This window comes from Mchenga conophoros, linkage group LG16, assembly GCF_057382185.1.
Source record: "Mchenga conophoros isolate Kocher_MC1m ecotype Shallow Benthic linkage group LG16, M_conophoros_male_GT1.1, whole genome shotgun sequence".
Lineage (NCBI taxonomy): Eukaryota > Metazoa > Chordata > Actinopteri > Cichliformes > Cichlidae > Mchenga > Mchenga conophoros.
The window spans coordinates 32,171,022-32,187,097 of NC_140541.1; the positions used below are offsets into that span (position 1 = coordinate 32,171,022).

General features: G+C 37.8%; 2 protein-coding genes across 5 annotated transcripts in view; one reads left to right on the forward strand and one right to left on the reverse strand.

Moving 5' to 3' along the window:
- The window catches only part of dpp10 (dipeptidyl-peptidase 10 (non-functional)), a 258,523-nt gene extending 246,300 nt beyond the window's left edge, over positions 1 to 12,223 (forward strand). For all 3 annotated transcript variants that reach the window (XM_085249886.1, XM_085249887.1, XM_085249889.1), the window contains 9 exons: positions 176 to 274; positions 482 to 551; positions 1,702 to 1,896; positions 4,110 to 4,164; positions 4,376 to 4,475; positions 6,197 to 6,255; positions 6,889 to 6,961; positions 7,266 to 7,339; positions 9,453 to 12,223. In XM_085249886.1, coding sequence (XP_085106012.1) covers positions 176 to 274; positions 482 to 551; positions 1,702 to 1,896; positions 4,110 to 4,164; positions 4,376 to 4,475; positions 6,197 to 6,255; positions 6,889 to 6,961; positions 7,266 to 7,339; positions 9,453 to 9,590 — 863 coding nt within the window. In that variant the 3' untranslated portion in view covers positions 9,591 to 12,223. The remainder of the gene's footprint in view (positions 1 to 175; positions 275 to 481; positions 552 to 1,701; positions 1,897 to 4,109; positions 4,165 to 4,375; positions 4,476 to 6,196; positions 6,256 to 6,888; positions 6,962 to 7,265; positions 7,340 to 9,452) is intronic.
- LOC146557098 (inactive dipeptidyl peptidase 10) overlaps positions 12,216 to 16,076 on the reverse strand; it is a 155,352-nt gene continuing 151,491 nt past the window's right edge. For both annotated transcript variants that reach the window (XM_085249891.1, XM_085249890.1), the window contains exon 26: positions 12,216 to 14,908. In XM_085249891.1, coding sequence (XP_085106017.1) covers positions 14,792 to 14,908 — 117 coding nt within the window. In that variant the 3' untranslated portion in view covers positions 12,216 to 14,791. The remainder of the gene's footprint in view (positions 14,909 to 16,076) is intronic.

The following is a 16,076-nucleotide window of genomic DNA, read 5'->3' on the forward strand; positions in this document are numbered from 1 at the left end:
ATTTCAGAAACAATCCCCTAGAATCAGATCTTATTTGTCTGACATACACTTTCCATCTCATCCCATTACATCACAGCCTCAAAAGACAATTCCGTACAGGTCATTTGCATTCAGATTATTGACAACAATTTTTGCACTCTTTCATCTTTTAAACACATTGCCCTCATCTTTACAGATTACTACATCCTTGAGAACAACTCTTTGCTGAAGGCAGCCTTGAAGTACAAAAGGATCCAGCTGACAGACTTCAGAACTGTTCCAATGGAACATTTTGGTGAGGAAGTGAGGGGGTAGGGCTAAATAAGTATATACTTCTGCCTACTCCTTTTCAAACAACTGCATGGAAAGATTTTATGAAATGTTGGTGAATGTATATGTTTGAAATAAAAATGAACTGAACTGAAGTGTAGGTTTCTGTGGTGTTAGTGTAACTCACTGGTGAACTGCAATACATCGACTTTTCTCTCATTTCTTGTTACAGATTTACCTTTGAAGATCTCGTACCCACCAGACTTCTCTGATTCCCGCCACTATGGACTTCTGTTGGTCGTGTATGTATCACATGTGCTTTCTACTATATCTCACAGTCCTTGGTCAAGTAAGAGAGAACAGAAAATGTATGAATATTTAATGCATTCGTTTCCAGTTGTAATCACACTCCTGACCGTAATTTGCATGTAAAGTAACCGGGGTCATGTTAAGTCAATCACAGCGTACCTTTGTGGTAACCTGTGATTCAGTCTTTTTCATATCCATTTGAATAATGAACCAATAAAAGCAAAAATAATCACTGACAGGATGAAGTGTTCTATGCCAGACTGATTGTAAAGAGAACCTATTTTCCTTATTTTCTGTCATATAAAATGTATATAATAAAACTGAAAGGTTGCACTAAGGTCCAGATGAAGGAAAATAAACATTATTGTTAACTGTTAAACAGCTAAAAATAAGTCAATGTACCATACCTTTGCACTGGGTCACATGTTGCATTATGAAAAAAGCTATTTCAGTCTTTAGAAAGAATCAGCTTAGAAGTCTTAGAAGTACTTGTCTTAACTCAAAGTAGATTAGACCAACTTCTGAGGTAACTTTTGAAAGTAAAACAAATGAGCAAAAATGCTAAACTTGAACAAATTCCTTAATAGTATTTTGATAAATACCGTAAGCCTGTTATTAGGTACTTTCAGTCCAAAGAGTTCTAATGACTCCCTGAAGGTTGCTGCCCACCGAGGAGCAGTGGAACAAGATGAAGGATGTTTGTGGTGCAAGCTGTGCGTTTGTTGTTTGTCACAGGCTTCAGGATGACAACCTAATTGGAAAAGCAGGGTTTCTTCCAGAAAACTGACCAGCCCTAGGATGGTTAGGGTGATTGCAATTAATCTGCACTTGATTAATGTGGCGCTATCTTACCACCAACCACTATAACACTATGATGTCATTGCACACACACACAGTGTTTTTTTTACTTGTTTTCTCATTTCCTCCCTACATTGCTTAGCTACATGTTGACAGCCAAGGTAACAAGCAGAGAGTGAAAATTTTGAAATTTGTCTTTCATAATTTTTTCTTTCATTTTTAGACCTCTTTTACTGTGGAAGTTGCATCAGCTCAAAAAGGAATTTCTTCCAGTTACAGAGGTTATATGACCAATGCGGCTTCATGCTGCCTGAAAGTGCCTGATTATGTTTGTTCTCTGTTCAGTGACGGCGCCCCTGGAGGTCAGGCTGTGAGTGACCGTTTCTCCCTCAGCTGGGACTCGGTCCTCGTCAGCTCTGACAACATCATCGTGGCCCGTCTGGACGGCCGGGGCGGCGGCTTCCAGGGTCAAAGGATACTGCACGAAGTTCACCAGAGACTGGGAACTGTTGATGTTCAGGACCAGATTGCAGCAGTGGAGTATGTTATCACATCCATTTTATTTTACTTTTTACTTTTTATTCTTGTACTTTGAGATAAAAAATTCAAAATATGTGCAAATCCCCTGAACAAGAGCTTTGTAACTCAGTTTGGAATTTAAAGCAGAATGCCACCCTCTTTTTATTTGATCTGAATATTTCTGCACTACTGTGTCTAATTAAAGTCTTGAAAATGGTTATCAAGTCAAGAATAAAGGAAGAAATCCTTTAAAGAATAAAAGTTCCAGATAAATTCCTTTTGACATAATATAGACTAGACTTAAATTGGAAACCATAGTGTAAACAGTTTCAGATGAAATCATAAGAGGTTCTGGATGTTTCATTATTTGGTTTAGGAGCTGCCAGTTCAGACAGCACATGGATTTAACAGCAGACAATACATACCTTTGGTAAATACTGTAAGATACTGATTTCCTTTGCTGTTATTTCCAAAAAATACCTAAATAACAACAAATTCAGAATGTTTATCTTAATGGATGATCAAAAAATCTATGCAAAAACTGTCACAACTCCCCTGACTAAAAAAAAATATATAGATATATATTCAGTTTGTAACCCTTCAGACATATTTAATGATGGATAAAGAATACTTTACTATGCATATTTATAACGCCAAAGTAATTATAAGTAACTTAAAAAGCAAGTGTCAAAATCATATGTTGATCGTTACTCTAATATTTGTATAATACAATTATTACAATTAATTTAAGCCAGTGGTTCTCAAAGTTTTTCATGGTCCATTTCATTAGTTAAAAAACCCCAAAGGTTGTTTTCATTCATGAACAGTGAAACAGTTTCAAATACAATTTTGATAAAATGGTGAGCATAACAGGATCAACTAACTTTTTTTGATTTTTCCCAATAAAAATCATATTTACTCAGTAAACTCCATGTTTTTTCCACTGCTTGTTTGTGCTACACCGGAAATTGCTCCCACCAAGTGGAGCAAGATTGTCACTCTTCCAGGAGAGAACCCCACGATACGTCCAAAACAAAAGCTTATTCCCCTCTATGAACAGACACTTTGGAACCTTTTGTCCAAGTGATGACTATCAAACTTTCTCAGTGTCATCTTACAGGAATTGATCAATGTTAAAATGAATAAATAAAACAGGTTATAGTTTTTTTTTTATTATTTAATCGTCAAATTCACATGTTGTACACAAACAAAGCACTTTGCGGGTGGGCAAGGCAGTAGTAAGGCAGTAGTTGTTGTTGCTACTGTTTGTACAGTAAGTTGCAATAAGTGATCAGTGGACTATAAATTCTCTGCTCGTTCATGCTAATTAAAAAAATAAAATCCTGTCAGCCTCTTTGTCCCACAGAACTCTTTGAAGTTTATAGACACTCTGCTTAATTTGCATTTTATAGTCAAAACAGGGAGAGTCAGGCACAGCAAGAATATGGTGCACACTGAGGATGGACTCTAGTCTCTTAGGAGTCGGGGCAGGGTCACCATTAGCATTTTTGCATTTAGCCAGACTCAACATGTAACGTTATGATGCTTTTTGATTTGGGTCTTGCGATGTGATCTTTCCTGTGAGTTTGTTGATCGAGAATTATAAAGAAGGTCAAAAGGAGCTTCAATGTCTTTGGGTCTAGAGAAAGCATATGAGAGGGTTGCAAGAGAGGAAGTGTTGTATGAGGAACACAGGAGTGGAAGAGGTGGTGAAAGACATGTATGAGGACAATGAGACAATGGTGAGGTGTGTAAAAGTTACAGGGTGGGATTGTATCAGATATTAGCTCTGAGCTGCTTCTTGTTTGCGCAGTGATGTTGTACAGGTCGACTATGATCCTTGCAGATGACATAGTGGAGTGAGTGGAGTGAGGGTCAGGGGTGATTTGTGATTTTGGATTTTTGATTCTGTTTTAATATCAGTTTCATATCAGACTTTACACATATACAGTTGATTTTTTTTTAACCTTCTTTAGGCAGGAGGAGGACTCTCGGGATTTAAAATCATTTGCTTTACTCTTGTGCTCAAATTGATGGTGCAGTCATATCGTCTCATGCATGTTTATGAAGGCAGGAGATGTATCCAAGAATAAAATCATTAGAACTCACTGAAGTTTCTGCGATTTTTCAAGTGTTTTTTTTTTTATATTTATTGATATCCAATTCTTGGTTCCTCCCATGCAACCACATTTAAGAAGTTCTGTAGGTCATATAGCATGTGTGTGTTTTTCCAGTTACATGATGAAGTTTCCATACATTGACCGGACAAGGATAGCAGTGTTTGGAAAGGTGAGCCTCCTTTTTTTCCTCCATTTTTCTACTTTTAATTTGCGACCATCTAAATTCTATTCTTACTTCCATTGCTGAAATTATTAAGTGCCAAGAAGCTACTTAGTAAAATTTCTACTGAGTGACTCCAGAGATTGAATCCAAGTTCATTTTTACACTCGATGGATTTCAGCAATTAGAGATGAATAAATGTTTGTGTTTGCTCACTTAGGGATATGGAGCCTACATAACATTAATGATGCTGAAGTCTACTGACAGCCTGTTTAAATGTGCGTGTGCAATGTCACCAGTGACCGACTGGAAACTCTATGGTGAGTAAAACATCTCTCAAAAGAGGTTAATTCACATTAAAGATACATTTTACAAGCTGCAAAGCAAATGTAAGTAAAGATCAGTAAAACTGCTGTGGTGGACTTTCCTGTGGATTTCATACATTGTGGAATTTCAGACCATTGTGTTGGTCCACAACAATAAATATATAATATATATAGGCAGCATTATGTACCACACCAGTTTTATTTGGCTTGAATATTCTAGTTACTAATGTGCACTTTATTTCTCTATACTGTAACACAGTACTATTGAACATGTTCTGGTTCTGCATTTTTGTTTTTTTAAGTGATATTCTTTTTATCTTTATACTTTTTAGTGTCCCCAGTGTTTCGTTGTTGTTGTTTTCCCATGTTTTCCCTCTGGGTTAGCTCCCTCGTCTTCCTTGTTTCTGCTTCTTGTTTCGCTTTGGGAATTGTTCTTCCTTGCATGTCAAATAAGTCCTAGCTTCATGGGTACATTTGAATAGTCTGCTTTGGTTAGGAAGGTTTCATTCTGGCACTCATAACAACTGTTTGAATTCTTCAGATACTAAGCAAGAGGAGAGGAGATAATATCATCCTACAATTTATAGCGATGCAATATCCAACCATTCCTTAAAAGATCAGCATAGTTGGAAAAGTGGTGGAGCATATTGTCCGTTTCATACCCTAACCTACTGATATGTATTTTGAATTTTTAATCATTGAACCCCAAGGTTAGAACATTAAAATGCTGTCATGAAGTGCTTGCTGTCCAGGTGTTGTCTTTCATGAAGAACAGATTTATCCCTAGTGTGGTTGGACTCTCTCCACAATGAGTTTCTCTTTCTCTTAGTCTTTATCACTTTATCACTCCTCTTTGGTCTCATTAAGTGTTTCTCATGAAGGCCAAGGAAAAATGGCAAGGAAAGTAGAGATGCAGTAATATTTTGTCTCTGTCTTCCCTCTAATTCCCTGATTGTTTTCACCTGTGTCTTGTCTCCTGCTTTTTCTTATTTCCGTGCTTTGTGATTGTACTCCCCTTGTTGTCATTTGCACTGTGTGAGCTCCCAACTTTAACAGCTCCTATGAGTTTACCAGAATAGAGCATTTTTAGACAATCATGAAACGGTTGGTCCTGATTTATCATCACCATATTGCATCATCATCTTTATTCATTAAAACCTCAGTATATTTTCCCAAACATGAATTATGCATCTCATGTGTAACAATTTAGACTCATGTCTACACCCAAAAGCAAAACTTAATTCTCCATATTGAGCAGTGCTCAATATGTCAATGACAGCCAAAAACTAATCTGTATTTCTAACTGTCAGAAGCAAATGAAAAAGACATAGCTCATGTCTGCAACATCTGATGATTAACGGGCAATTCAACCAATTAAAGTACACAGTAAAGTGACAAAGTAAACCTAGATCATTTATTAATAAACTGAATAAATGTAAACTTTATTCTTCTCCTTTAGCCTCTCACTAAAAATGACCTGTTTATTTCTGAAATCTGAGTGTGAGATGAATCTGACCACTGTAAACATTGTCCTCTGCAACACTGAGATGACACAGATGACTTTTTCACCACCACAAGCTGCTTTCCTTTTTACTAAAAGTATTTAATTTGGACCCTGAATACCAGGATCTCCACTTTGTGCAGGTACTTAGCTGCAGCTGAAGCACTGTGTGCTAGTGGCACTGTTAAGATTGTCTCACTTCTCATTTGCACAGCGTCAGCGTTCTCTGAACGATACCTCGGCATGCCATTACGGGATGACAGCAGATATCAGGTGCGTGTTTACTGCTTCCACGAGCATGTTTCCTGTAGATCTTTGAAAACGTTAACATCAATGACACACCTACAGTTAAGCTCCTGCAGTTACTGAAAGCAGCTGCTATCAAAGTCAGAGGCAGCGATGCTTTGCTTTACTTTTTCTTTTTTTCTTTTTTAATGCTCTGTAGGATTTTGTCACTCATCTGTCTTTGGTTACTCTGAACTCCGGTGTGTCAGATCACATGCCGAAGTTTGGGGTGTTGATGTTCAGCTATCAGATGTACTTTCCTCCCAGTGTGATAGGAAGGAGGCAGTGAAGAAGAACAAAACACTTTTTTGCACAAGCACAAACAACAAATCTGACCCTGACAAGTATTTCATGGCTTCTGCTGTACCACACCTTACATTTTCCTCATAATTTATGCAATCTGTGATATTTCAAGAACAGAAAATAATATCTGTGGGAGATGCCTTATCACTTAAAGATCTCGAATTAATTTGAATGACTCTGTCGGTGTGTGTCTGTATGTAGAATGTAATTTAGTACAGTGCCATTCATTTGATCACATTCTGCATCTTTTTTTATTTTCATTTCTCAATGCCAGTTAGCATATCTATCAATTAATTATCTCCCCACTCTTTCTCGCAGTTTTCCAGTGTGCTGCAGAATGTTCAAGCTCTTAGGGAACAGACACTGATGCTGGTGCATGGCACAGCAGATGGTAAGAAGCAAAATAAATCGTAGATAAAAATGAAAATACGCTATCTGTGGTGCATCACTGCTGAGCACAAAGAGGCATGCAATCCTGGAAGGTAATGAGGCAAATGCTTTTTAATCAAAAGATAAATGGAAAAGTGGGTTATCTAAATTGATGCTGGGATTTCCAGAGGAAAACATTCCCTGATTAACCATGCATGTCGGATTTGTTGAGGCATTTCCATTCTCCCAGAATCTGATTGTCTGTTTTTTTTCCCAGTTAGGATTCAGGCTGAATCTTGCTGACATTTTTCTCTTTTTACTCCCAGCCAATATCCACTTCCAGCACACTGCTGAGCTCGTCAAGAACCTTGTGAAAGTTGGAGCAAACTACTCAATGCAGGTGTGTAACCCAGAGATGTCATCACTAGGTTTTTAGAGTGCATTTGGTAGAAAACAATGACCTATGGCAATGATAAATGGCTCAACTGTTATACAGTGTCAAAATAAAATAAATACATTTTTTAAATAAAAGACTTTCCATATTAGGTTGGTTTTTTTTACAGAATATTTTCAGTATTCTTTGGCCATACCTTGATTTTAACCATTTAATATTCACGGAAGCGTCCTTATTAAATTTTTTTTTAATTAATTAAGACAATTACGAGTAAATTTTCATTTCTTTTTTACTTTGATCCTATCTGCTCTAAATATATATTTTGCATAGCCTCCCTCACACTGACATTTCTTTGGGTATCACATATAAGCTATAAAAATGCAAGTTGATGCAAATAAATAAAGTAGAAAATCTACACTTTGATCGCATCTTGATTACTTCATTTAAAATCCCCTGTGGTAGTGTACCAAAGCACAACTGCAAAAATCGTGTCTTTGTTCAATGAATTATGAACTATGAATTTTAACGAAATGTCCTGTTTAGGTTGTGTTAAAAAAGAACAGGAGCATGTTGATCTCATAGCTCTGGCATGATTGGTGTTAGGCAGAGCATCTTATAGTTGTCGCTTGACTAGAATAACGTGTGGTGGAGCTCATATAGCAAAGTTGTGCATCCTAAATATAGCACCTGCTCATTATGTAAGGTTTTCTTTAAAATAAGCAGTAAAGATAACTTACAGAGATACAGTCCAAGCTGTTGTCTTTTCTAAATGCACGTCCAGCTTGTTCTGATTCCCAGGAAACTGTGACAAACGTGTGTTGTTCTTTGAAAGTCACTGACATGTCTCAGTTATGCAAAAGCTTCCCTTTGGTAGTGGGTTAGTAAGATTGGGTTGTAAGTTTCAAGTGCAGATTCCAAACAGGAGATGAACCTTGTGGCTAAGAAACCACATTAGGAGGCTTATTCAGCCTCCTAATGTGGCCTTGGTAGGTCTCTAAAATGTGACCGTTATCTCTCAGCTCCCTATATTGCAGTTGGTGCTGCATTAGAGGTACAGCATTAAAAGCAACCTTGTTTTCACTGATGAGGCACTAACAAATTGGCATTTTATGATGCTTCTTGACAAGAACGCATGTGTGTGAAAGAAACAAAATATGACAAGGGTTCAGACTGAGAGAATTGAAGTTACATGGTGTATGTTTTAACCACTGCATTACTAGAAATCTCCTAAGTTGCAAGATTACGTCAAGGATTTTTTCAACGTGCTCTGATCCCATTCTTTTAGATGCTAATGGTGTTGCAGAAACACCAGTGGCTGTGGTGCACTGACGGCAAGATGTCCGTGCCGCCAGTGCACCACAGCAATACTGAATGCTGAGAGACAATAGTTGTCTTACAAGAGTCCATACGGAGGTTGGTAAAGTGGAAGGTAGATGACCATAATTTAATTCAGACCTTTGTGTTTTGTGTTGTTTTTTTACTTTTTCTCTCAGTTGCTGCATAGTTTTAGGCTTTGATTGGGAGGGGTTAAAGTATTCCACTTTATGAAATTAACTCTACTCTGCTATTAATTTTGGCACTTTGTTTAAATGTGATGCAAAATAGGAGGTAATCCCACCTCACTCTGCCCAGAAGCCAGGCTATACAGCAGAAGACGCAGCTGTGGGATTCTAATGGAATAGACAATGATTATATATCACTGCACAAGTCAATGAAATGAAATGTTTGAGTAACAGTACACTTTGAGCAAGAGCAAGTTGTGTTTCTGGCCACCCAGTGAATCGAAGTGCAGATTATGTCGAATGTTATTTTTCTCTTTTAGCACTGTTTTCATTTTTCCTCCACAAAACAGCTGCCCTTTTAGCTGCTAAATACCCCTATATATTAACCAGAAAGTCAATAACTTTGTCTTACTTCTGTTTGGTGCAAAGGAACTAGTCTGTACTGTGTTTTCAAAGCTTTTTAGTTTAGTCCCACTAATAGAAGCAAAGAACATGAGAGGAATGAGAGTGAACAAAAACAATAAGCTAAAAGACACAAAAAAGACTCCACAAACCTGAGATGGTTGTGTGCAATCAAAGTACCCTGAAAGCTGTTTTCCATGTCTTTTACCCACCAGATCTACCCAGATGAGGGACACTTCCTGTCTCAGCAGAGTCGTCAGCACCTCTACACCACACTGACCAGTTTCTACAGGGAGTGTCTGAAGGAGGAGTTGCTACCACTACCCGATGAAGAGGAGGAAGAAGAGGAGTAGGAATGTGTCTTTGGGAGTCAGACCTTTGGCAGAGCTTGAAGAATTTTGCTGAAATCCGTCAAGGCCTTTCGTGTTTGGACCAAGTGTTTAGCCAGAAAAGGACACTGGGGTAGAGCTGCTGATGCTCCCAAAGTGTGTATGTGTGTGTGCGTGCGTATGTGTGTGTGTATGAGCACTCCTGTGTGTGTGTCTGTGTATGTGTAAATGTGATGAAAAAGATAGCTAAAGGACACAACAAGTGACACTCGCATTGCCGGGACTTGAGGCGCGAACTGTCGTCTAGCATAGAGTCATTTCAGTTTTGGGACGCTCAGTTTCTCGGCAAAGCACACTGAAGATCTGCTGCAGGTTCTCCGAGCTGCAGTCATTCACACTTAACCAAGTGCATGGTTCTTTTTCCCCCCTTCGCCTTTCAGCTTCACTCATTCTTGCCATGTCAGTCTCCTTTGTGGTACTGCGACACTTTGGAAGACAAGAACACCGATATACACCTTTGATCTCACTTCTCTTTTGGTTGTTGTATCGTTGCACAAGGAAATGCTCCAGTCATCTGCAAAAATGTTTAGTCACGCAAGTTCACTACAACCTGAGCAGATCCTGAATAAGTGCAATTTCCTGCTGAAACCCTCTGCCATCGCCCACCCTGAATGGAAACAGTGTTTAGAGGTCACACTTTATTGTACAGCAGTCTTGTGTAGACATGTACAATGCCTTATGAGGTTCAACATACTGTAATATTACTTGCTGGCAGTGGTAGTCATCCATTAGCAGTGTCATGTTAACCTATGTCAACTCAGGTCCTCGAGACACGGTGTTGCAGTCAGTTTAGAAACTCTTAAGTTTGGGATGAAGATAACAGGTTTATAGGCCATATAGTAATTTCAGTTTCAGGCCACACTGAAAAAGCTCTCCATCTTAATATGTGATTTGAACCCTTAAATCAAATTGCACAAGTTTAAAAAGGTGTGAGATCATTTTCCAGTGCATCTCCACCAGAGTAAAGAACCATTTCACGTATTTTTGGACACTAAAAGACATTCAAAAAAAGAACTAAGATGGGGAATTTTACAGTGTCAGTAAGGTGTTTGCATGTCTACAGGGAATGTGTCAAGTGTTGCCACATTTTGTACAGTACAATACAGCAGAGTGTGTACATAAATATATTTTTAAGATGTCAGATCTCATAGAAAGTTTAGTCTATGGGGATGGATTGATTTGACCTGGACGTCTTGTACTTTCATTTCTTTTCTGTTTTCTTTCAAGCTGTTGATTTTCTTCTTAGGATGGATTTTGTAATGCTTGTTCTCGTTCTTTTTGCTGTTTTAAAAGGGAAGGGTTGAGGGTTGAGGTTTTGGGGTTATTGTGATTGTCCTCTAGTGATGATTATAAATAATAAATAATAATAATAAAAAATGTAAAAAAAAAAAAAAATGTAAAAAAAAAACTAAACAAAAAAAAAAACCTTTGAGTTATTCTGGTGGATTGAACACAAATAACAGAGAACCAAATCGGCTGCATTTGTTTGCAGGACTGAGCAATTCAATCTAAAGTTTCATTTGTTTGTTACCTTGGCAGTCACATTAAAGAGACCCAGTCATCTGTCATGGCCATGGGCTACCTGCATTAATGATTTAGCAGGCAAGATCTTCTTATTTAAAGTCAAACATACTTGCATCAACACTGCATGTCTGTGTGCATTAATCACTGCCTGCACTTACAAGCCTGAATGACCAAGCAGATGTTAATTCTTAAATTTGTAGTAGCCAGCAAAATGTGTAACAGCTATGGTGGTTCAGAGCTCAAAACAAACATTATTGGTCGTTTTTTAAGGAGGAATGCATCAACATGGCAACCTAGCCAGATGGAAGATGTTGTGAAAAGGTCTATTTTAACACCAACAGTGATCAGTAGGTGTTTAACGACAAACAAATATTTCTCTTCTCTGAAAGTCCTGTTAGTCATCTCCTGAAGATGACGCTCCCAATGGAGACTTTGTTTTTCTTTCTTGTCTAATGAGAAAAAAAATCTTGATAACCACATGATGTCAACGCAGATCTAAAGAAAATAATAGGACAACCGAACAAAGTCAACTCACAGTTTTAGATCTTTCAGTTCTAAAGTTACTGGTGACATGGTTACATTTGGGCTAACATCTACCTCTTTTTGTGGACTCTTCACCTGTTTGGTAAGCTTTGAAAGAAGAACTGCAAGGCCAAAATGCATTTATGACATTTTAAAAATTACAGTTTCTGGCTTCTTAAACTGGACTTTGTATTTTCTCCACGTGTCTCTGTGGATTCTCTCTGGGAAATCATGCTTTCTCCCACAGTCCAAACACATGCTCATTAGGTTAACTGGTGATGATAAATTGACTGTAGGTGTAAGTGCGATGGACTGGTAACCTGTCCAGGGTGTAGCATGCTTCTTGACCTATGGCAGCTGCAATATGCTTCAGCTCCCAAATTGGAGAAGCATTTAAGAACAGTGCTTGGTTGCGTGGAACTACAAAGCAACAAGCCAGTGTTCTTCAAGTGCCATTCCAAAGCCCAGATAAATCGGGAAGGTTGGATCAGGAAGGGCATTCAACATAAAGTATTTGCCAAATCAAGAATACAGATCACAAAGATCAGTCAAGGCTTTAATTTTATTTATGTAGGATGAAATCACAACAACATTCCACAAGGTGCCTTGTATTTTAAGGTAAAGACCCTACAATGATACAGAGAAAAACCCAAACAGCAAACAACCCCCCCTCTGAGCAAGGACTTGGCGACAGTGGCAAGGAAAAACTTCCTGTTTAAAGACACAGGATGGGGTGAGGGTGTGTTCAAAGGCAGTGAGAGAAGACATGCAGAGGGTTAGTTTGAGCATTTTTAGCATTTGGCTTGAACACCACCAAAGTCTAGGCCTCACCCTAAAAGAGTAACAGAAGTTAAACATATACTGTGTAGAGGATGAAAAAAAACCTTTTATACACATTCACACAACAAGTACCCACTTTTAAACATCTGCAAACAAACAATAACACTGCTCTTATCAGTCTGAATGTTACTCTCCTTAAACATTTTTTAACTTGAGAAAACAATGTGATCACAACATCAGTTTAATAACTGCAGCACATTTCCACCACATAATATGATGTTTTAAAAGTTCCCAATGATGATCAAATTTCATTTTACTTGAATTCCCTTTCCTTACTAGTAATACTTTGAGAGGTGTGCTTATTTGCTTAACATTGTCACTGTTAGGTACTTTTGGCTTAAAGGTGATTTGAGCCTAAATCAGACTTAATCAGGCTAGCAAAGAGCTGTTACAGAAGCTGCAAATGAAACGGTGGATCTCTGCAGGATGCTGCGATATCTATGTTGATGAACTGTTACTTTAAATTCTGAGTAAATCTCCAAGAGTTTTACCTGCAAAGCCTTGTTGTCATTCAGTATTGGTCTCATATCTAAACGTCTCAGCTGATGTTTAGATGTATCGCTGGGAAGCATTGTTATGGATTCTCATTGGATGCGGCTAATTGGTAAATTTGCAGAACTGGTGCTTCTAATGAACATATCTTTTTGTAAGCACCACTCTTCTTTTCTAAAGGCAATACTCAGAGAGCCAGTCCCACCACATTTCTTGAAAATGTTCAGATTTTTTGACCTTCATGTCTTAAAGTAATGCTGGATTCATGTTTTTCCTTACTTAGTTGAATGGTTTAGCAGTGCTATGCTAGTACAGCAACTGACACTATGTCAGCATAATATAACTGATGATAATACAACTTATAAAAGCTGGAAAAAAAAACCTTGAACTATTATGGAGACTCCCTACTCATCAGCTTTTAATCTGCATGCCATTTGCTATGCTTAGCACATCCTGACAGCTCTGTATGAGCCCCAGCTGCAAAATTGCCATTGATCCAGTCATATCACTCTGTATCGCTGAAGCAAAGGAACATTTCAGTGATCTATACTATACTCGTTACATTAGAGTGACCTTGGAGCTTCATGAATATATGCACTGTCACTTTAAAATCAAAATAATCTATTACTGCAACACACAGATCTAAAAATGTCAAGTTTGTCAGTTTATTTGAGCGTACAAATGTTTCCAAGTATACAAATGTCAACTACAGAGGGCAATATATATATGGTACATGAGATGCAGTTTGTCAGGCAAGTGTAGAAGTGTGAGCAGCACAGGGTTATGGTCAACAAACAATCAGTTTGCTACTGAAGGAAAGATGCAGTATTTATTACAGTTCTGTTGTGGCCAAAGCGCACTGTACAGCATAGACTGCTTATCTTACACATGAACTTTCTCCATTCTCCACTTTAATTTCTTTTCACATTTTGTGGATATTAAACACTGTGTGGAACAGTAAAGGTTCAAGCTGGTCACAAACATCTGAAATTTATTCATCTATTTCTAAAAACATAGATGAAGATATTGTTAAACTAAGAAATCTTCCCTGAATAACACAATTAATACTTTTAATATGTCACATGGCAATGTGCACCCAAATAGCAGATTCATCTTGAACAGACACACAGGTTCCTTCTAACAAAGATAAAAGAAGAAATACAAAAAACTAAGACTCACAGTAACTTCCTTTTTGAAACTTTCATATTAAAGGTTTTCTTTACCTGATTTAAACAGCATGGCTAAACCCCATTTCACTCTCTGTTACATATTGTCATACGATATTTTTGTATTGCTGTGTTTGCCCGAAGCTCAGAAAAGACTATATGAGGTAAAGGCACCTGCAGGAACTGTTTGGTGATTCGGTCTGATAGTGATACGATTTGGTGGATTTATAGGTGATTTTTCTCTGTTCACAGAATGTATTCACATGAATTCACAGTAGATTTCAGGAAAGATACAAAAAAAAATACAAGTTTCTTTGATTCCCTGACATTTGTATGCATTACATGGTACAAACATTCAAAACAGAACTCTTAATGGTAGTATAATATTAACCTATCTTTTGTTTTTCCCCACAACCTCAGATTCACTGCTCTAACTTTCTTTGCATTCCAACAAATGTGAAGGGACCTAATTTAAATATTATAGGTCAGTGGGGTTTTATTAATCATTTTTATCAGGCAGCAGATGTTCAGGGAAACACAACCTCTCATCGCTGGCTCACTACAGCAGTTGCTCCAGCGCACTCTCCATAAAACCACCTTACCACAGGAGCTTACTTCGAGCTAATCATCTTCATTGTACCCCTCCTCAAAGCAGCGGTTGAAAAAGTTCAGCACTGAGCTCAGAAAGTAGTGTTGACTCTTTACTGAAATAATGTTGTGTCCTTCATCTGGGAATATCTAGTCAGAAGGAAATGGAAAGGAGAGTCATTATTTCTTTGTAATAAAAAACATAGAAATGATGTATATTCTAAGTGAAAGAAAGGAGTTCCAAAAACAAAATAAAACATTGCCTTGATATTAACATCATAGTACAGCCAACAAAACTACACCAGCAAATACCAGTTAGCATTGGTAATAATCAGCTGACATTGATGAAAGACAAGAAAACAATGAACGGATGAACTGGTGACAGTATGTTCTGATCTGCGGCTAAGGATCTCCTGCTAAGATCTTTTTGCCATATAGCACAGGGAACCTTCACTTGTCTTGTAGACTCTAACCACTGGATGCGCTCAAAGGACTAACATGCTAACACTATTAGGCAAGTGGTTATAATGTACTGACTAAGCAGGAATTGTGAGAGTTCAGGCTGGGCTACTTGTGTTTTCTCTTTACACATTTGAGCAGAAACTGTTCAGAGGTAACAACATAGCAAACATGCTCCAGTGCTACCCTATGGTCATCAGGATCCACACTCCGCACCACCCCAAATAAAATATGCAAATACAGTGACTATATAGAATCAATCTAAAGTGTATAAAGGAATTGAGACACTCATGTTGAAGAATACAATTACTGTAATAAACTAATTAAAAAATTAAAGGAACACTTTTTAATCAGAGTTTAGCATCAGTTACATTTTATAACTTAACTTTGATATGATATTGATCTGTTCAGTTAAGCAGCAGAGGGGCTGTCAATCAGTTTCAGCTGCTTTGGTGTTTTTAAAAGCTCCTCTAGTGCAACAGTTACTAGAGGGGTAACAATGAGAGGATGGGAATTAGAGAACCCCCAAAATAGTAATGGCTTTGCAAGTTCTTTGGTGTTTTTTTTATGGTTTTTTTTTTTTTTGTTGTTGTTGTTTTTTTGCATTTGGCTAGCAGGGCACTGCTGTGAATGTATCTGACTAAACAATCAGAAACAGACTTTATGAGGGTGGTCTGAGGTACCAACATCTTCTAGTGGGCCCTGTGCTCACACCACAGAGACTGATTGGCATTTGCTACAGCATTCCAGAATTAAGAATCAGAATAAAAATCCAGCATGATTTTCCCATGGAGATCTGAGGAGTTTTCAAAGTGTTGTGATTTTTTTGTACAATTTTGTTGAGCAGTGGGTGTTAAAC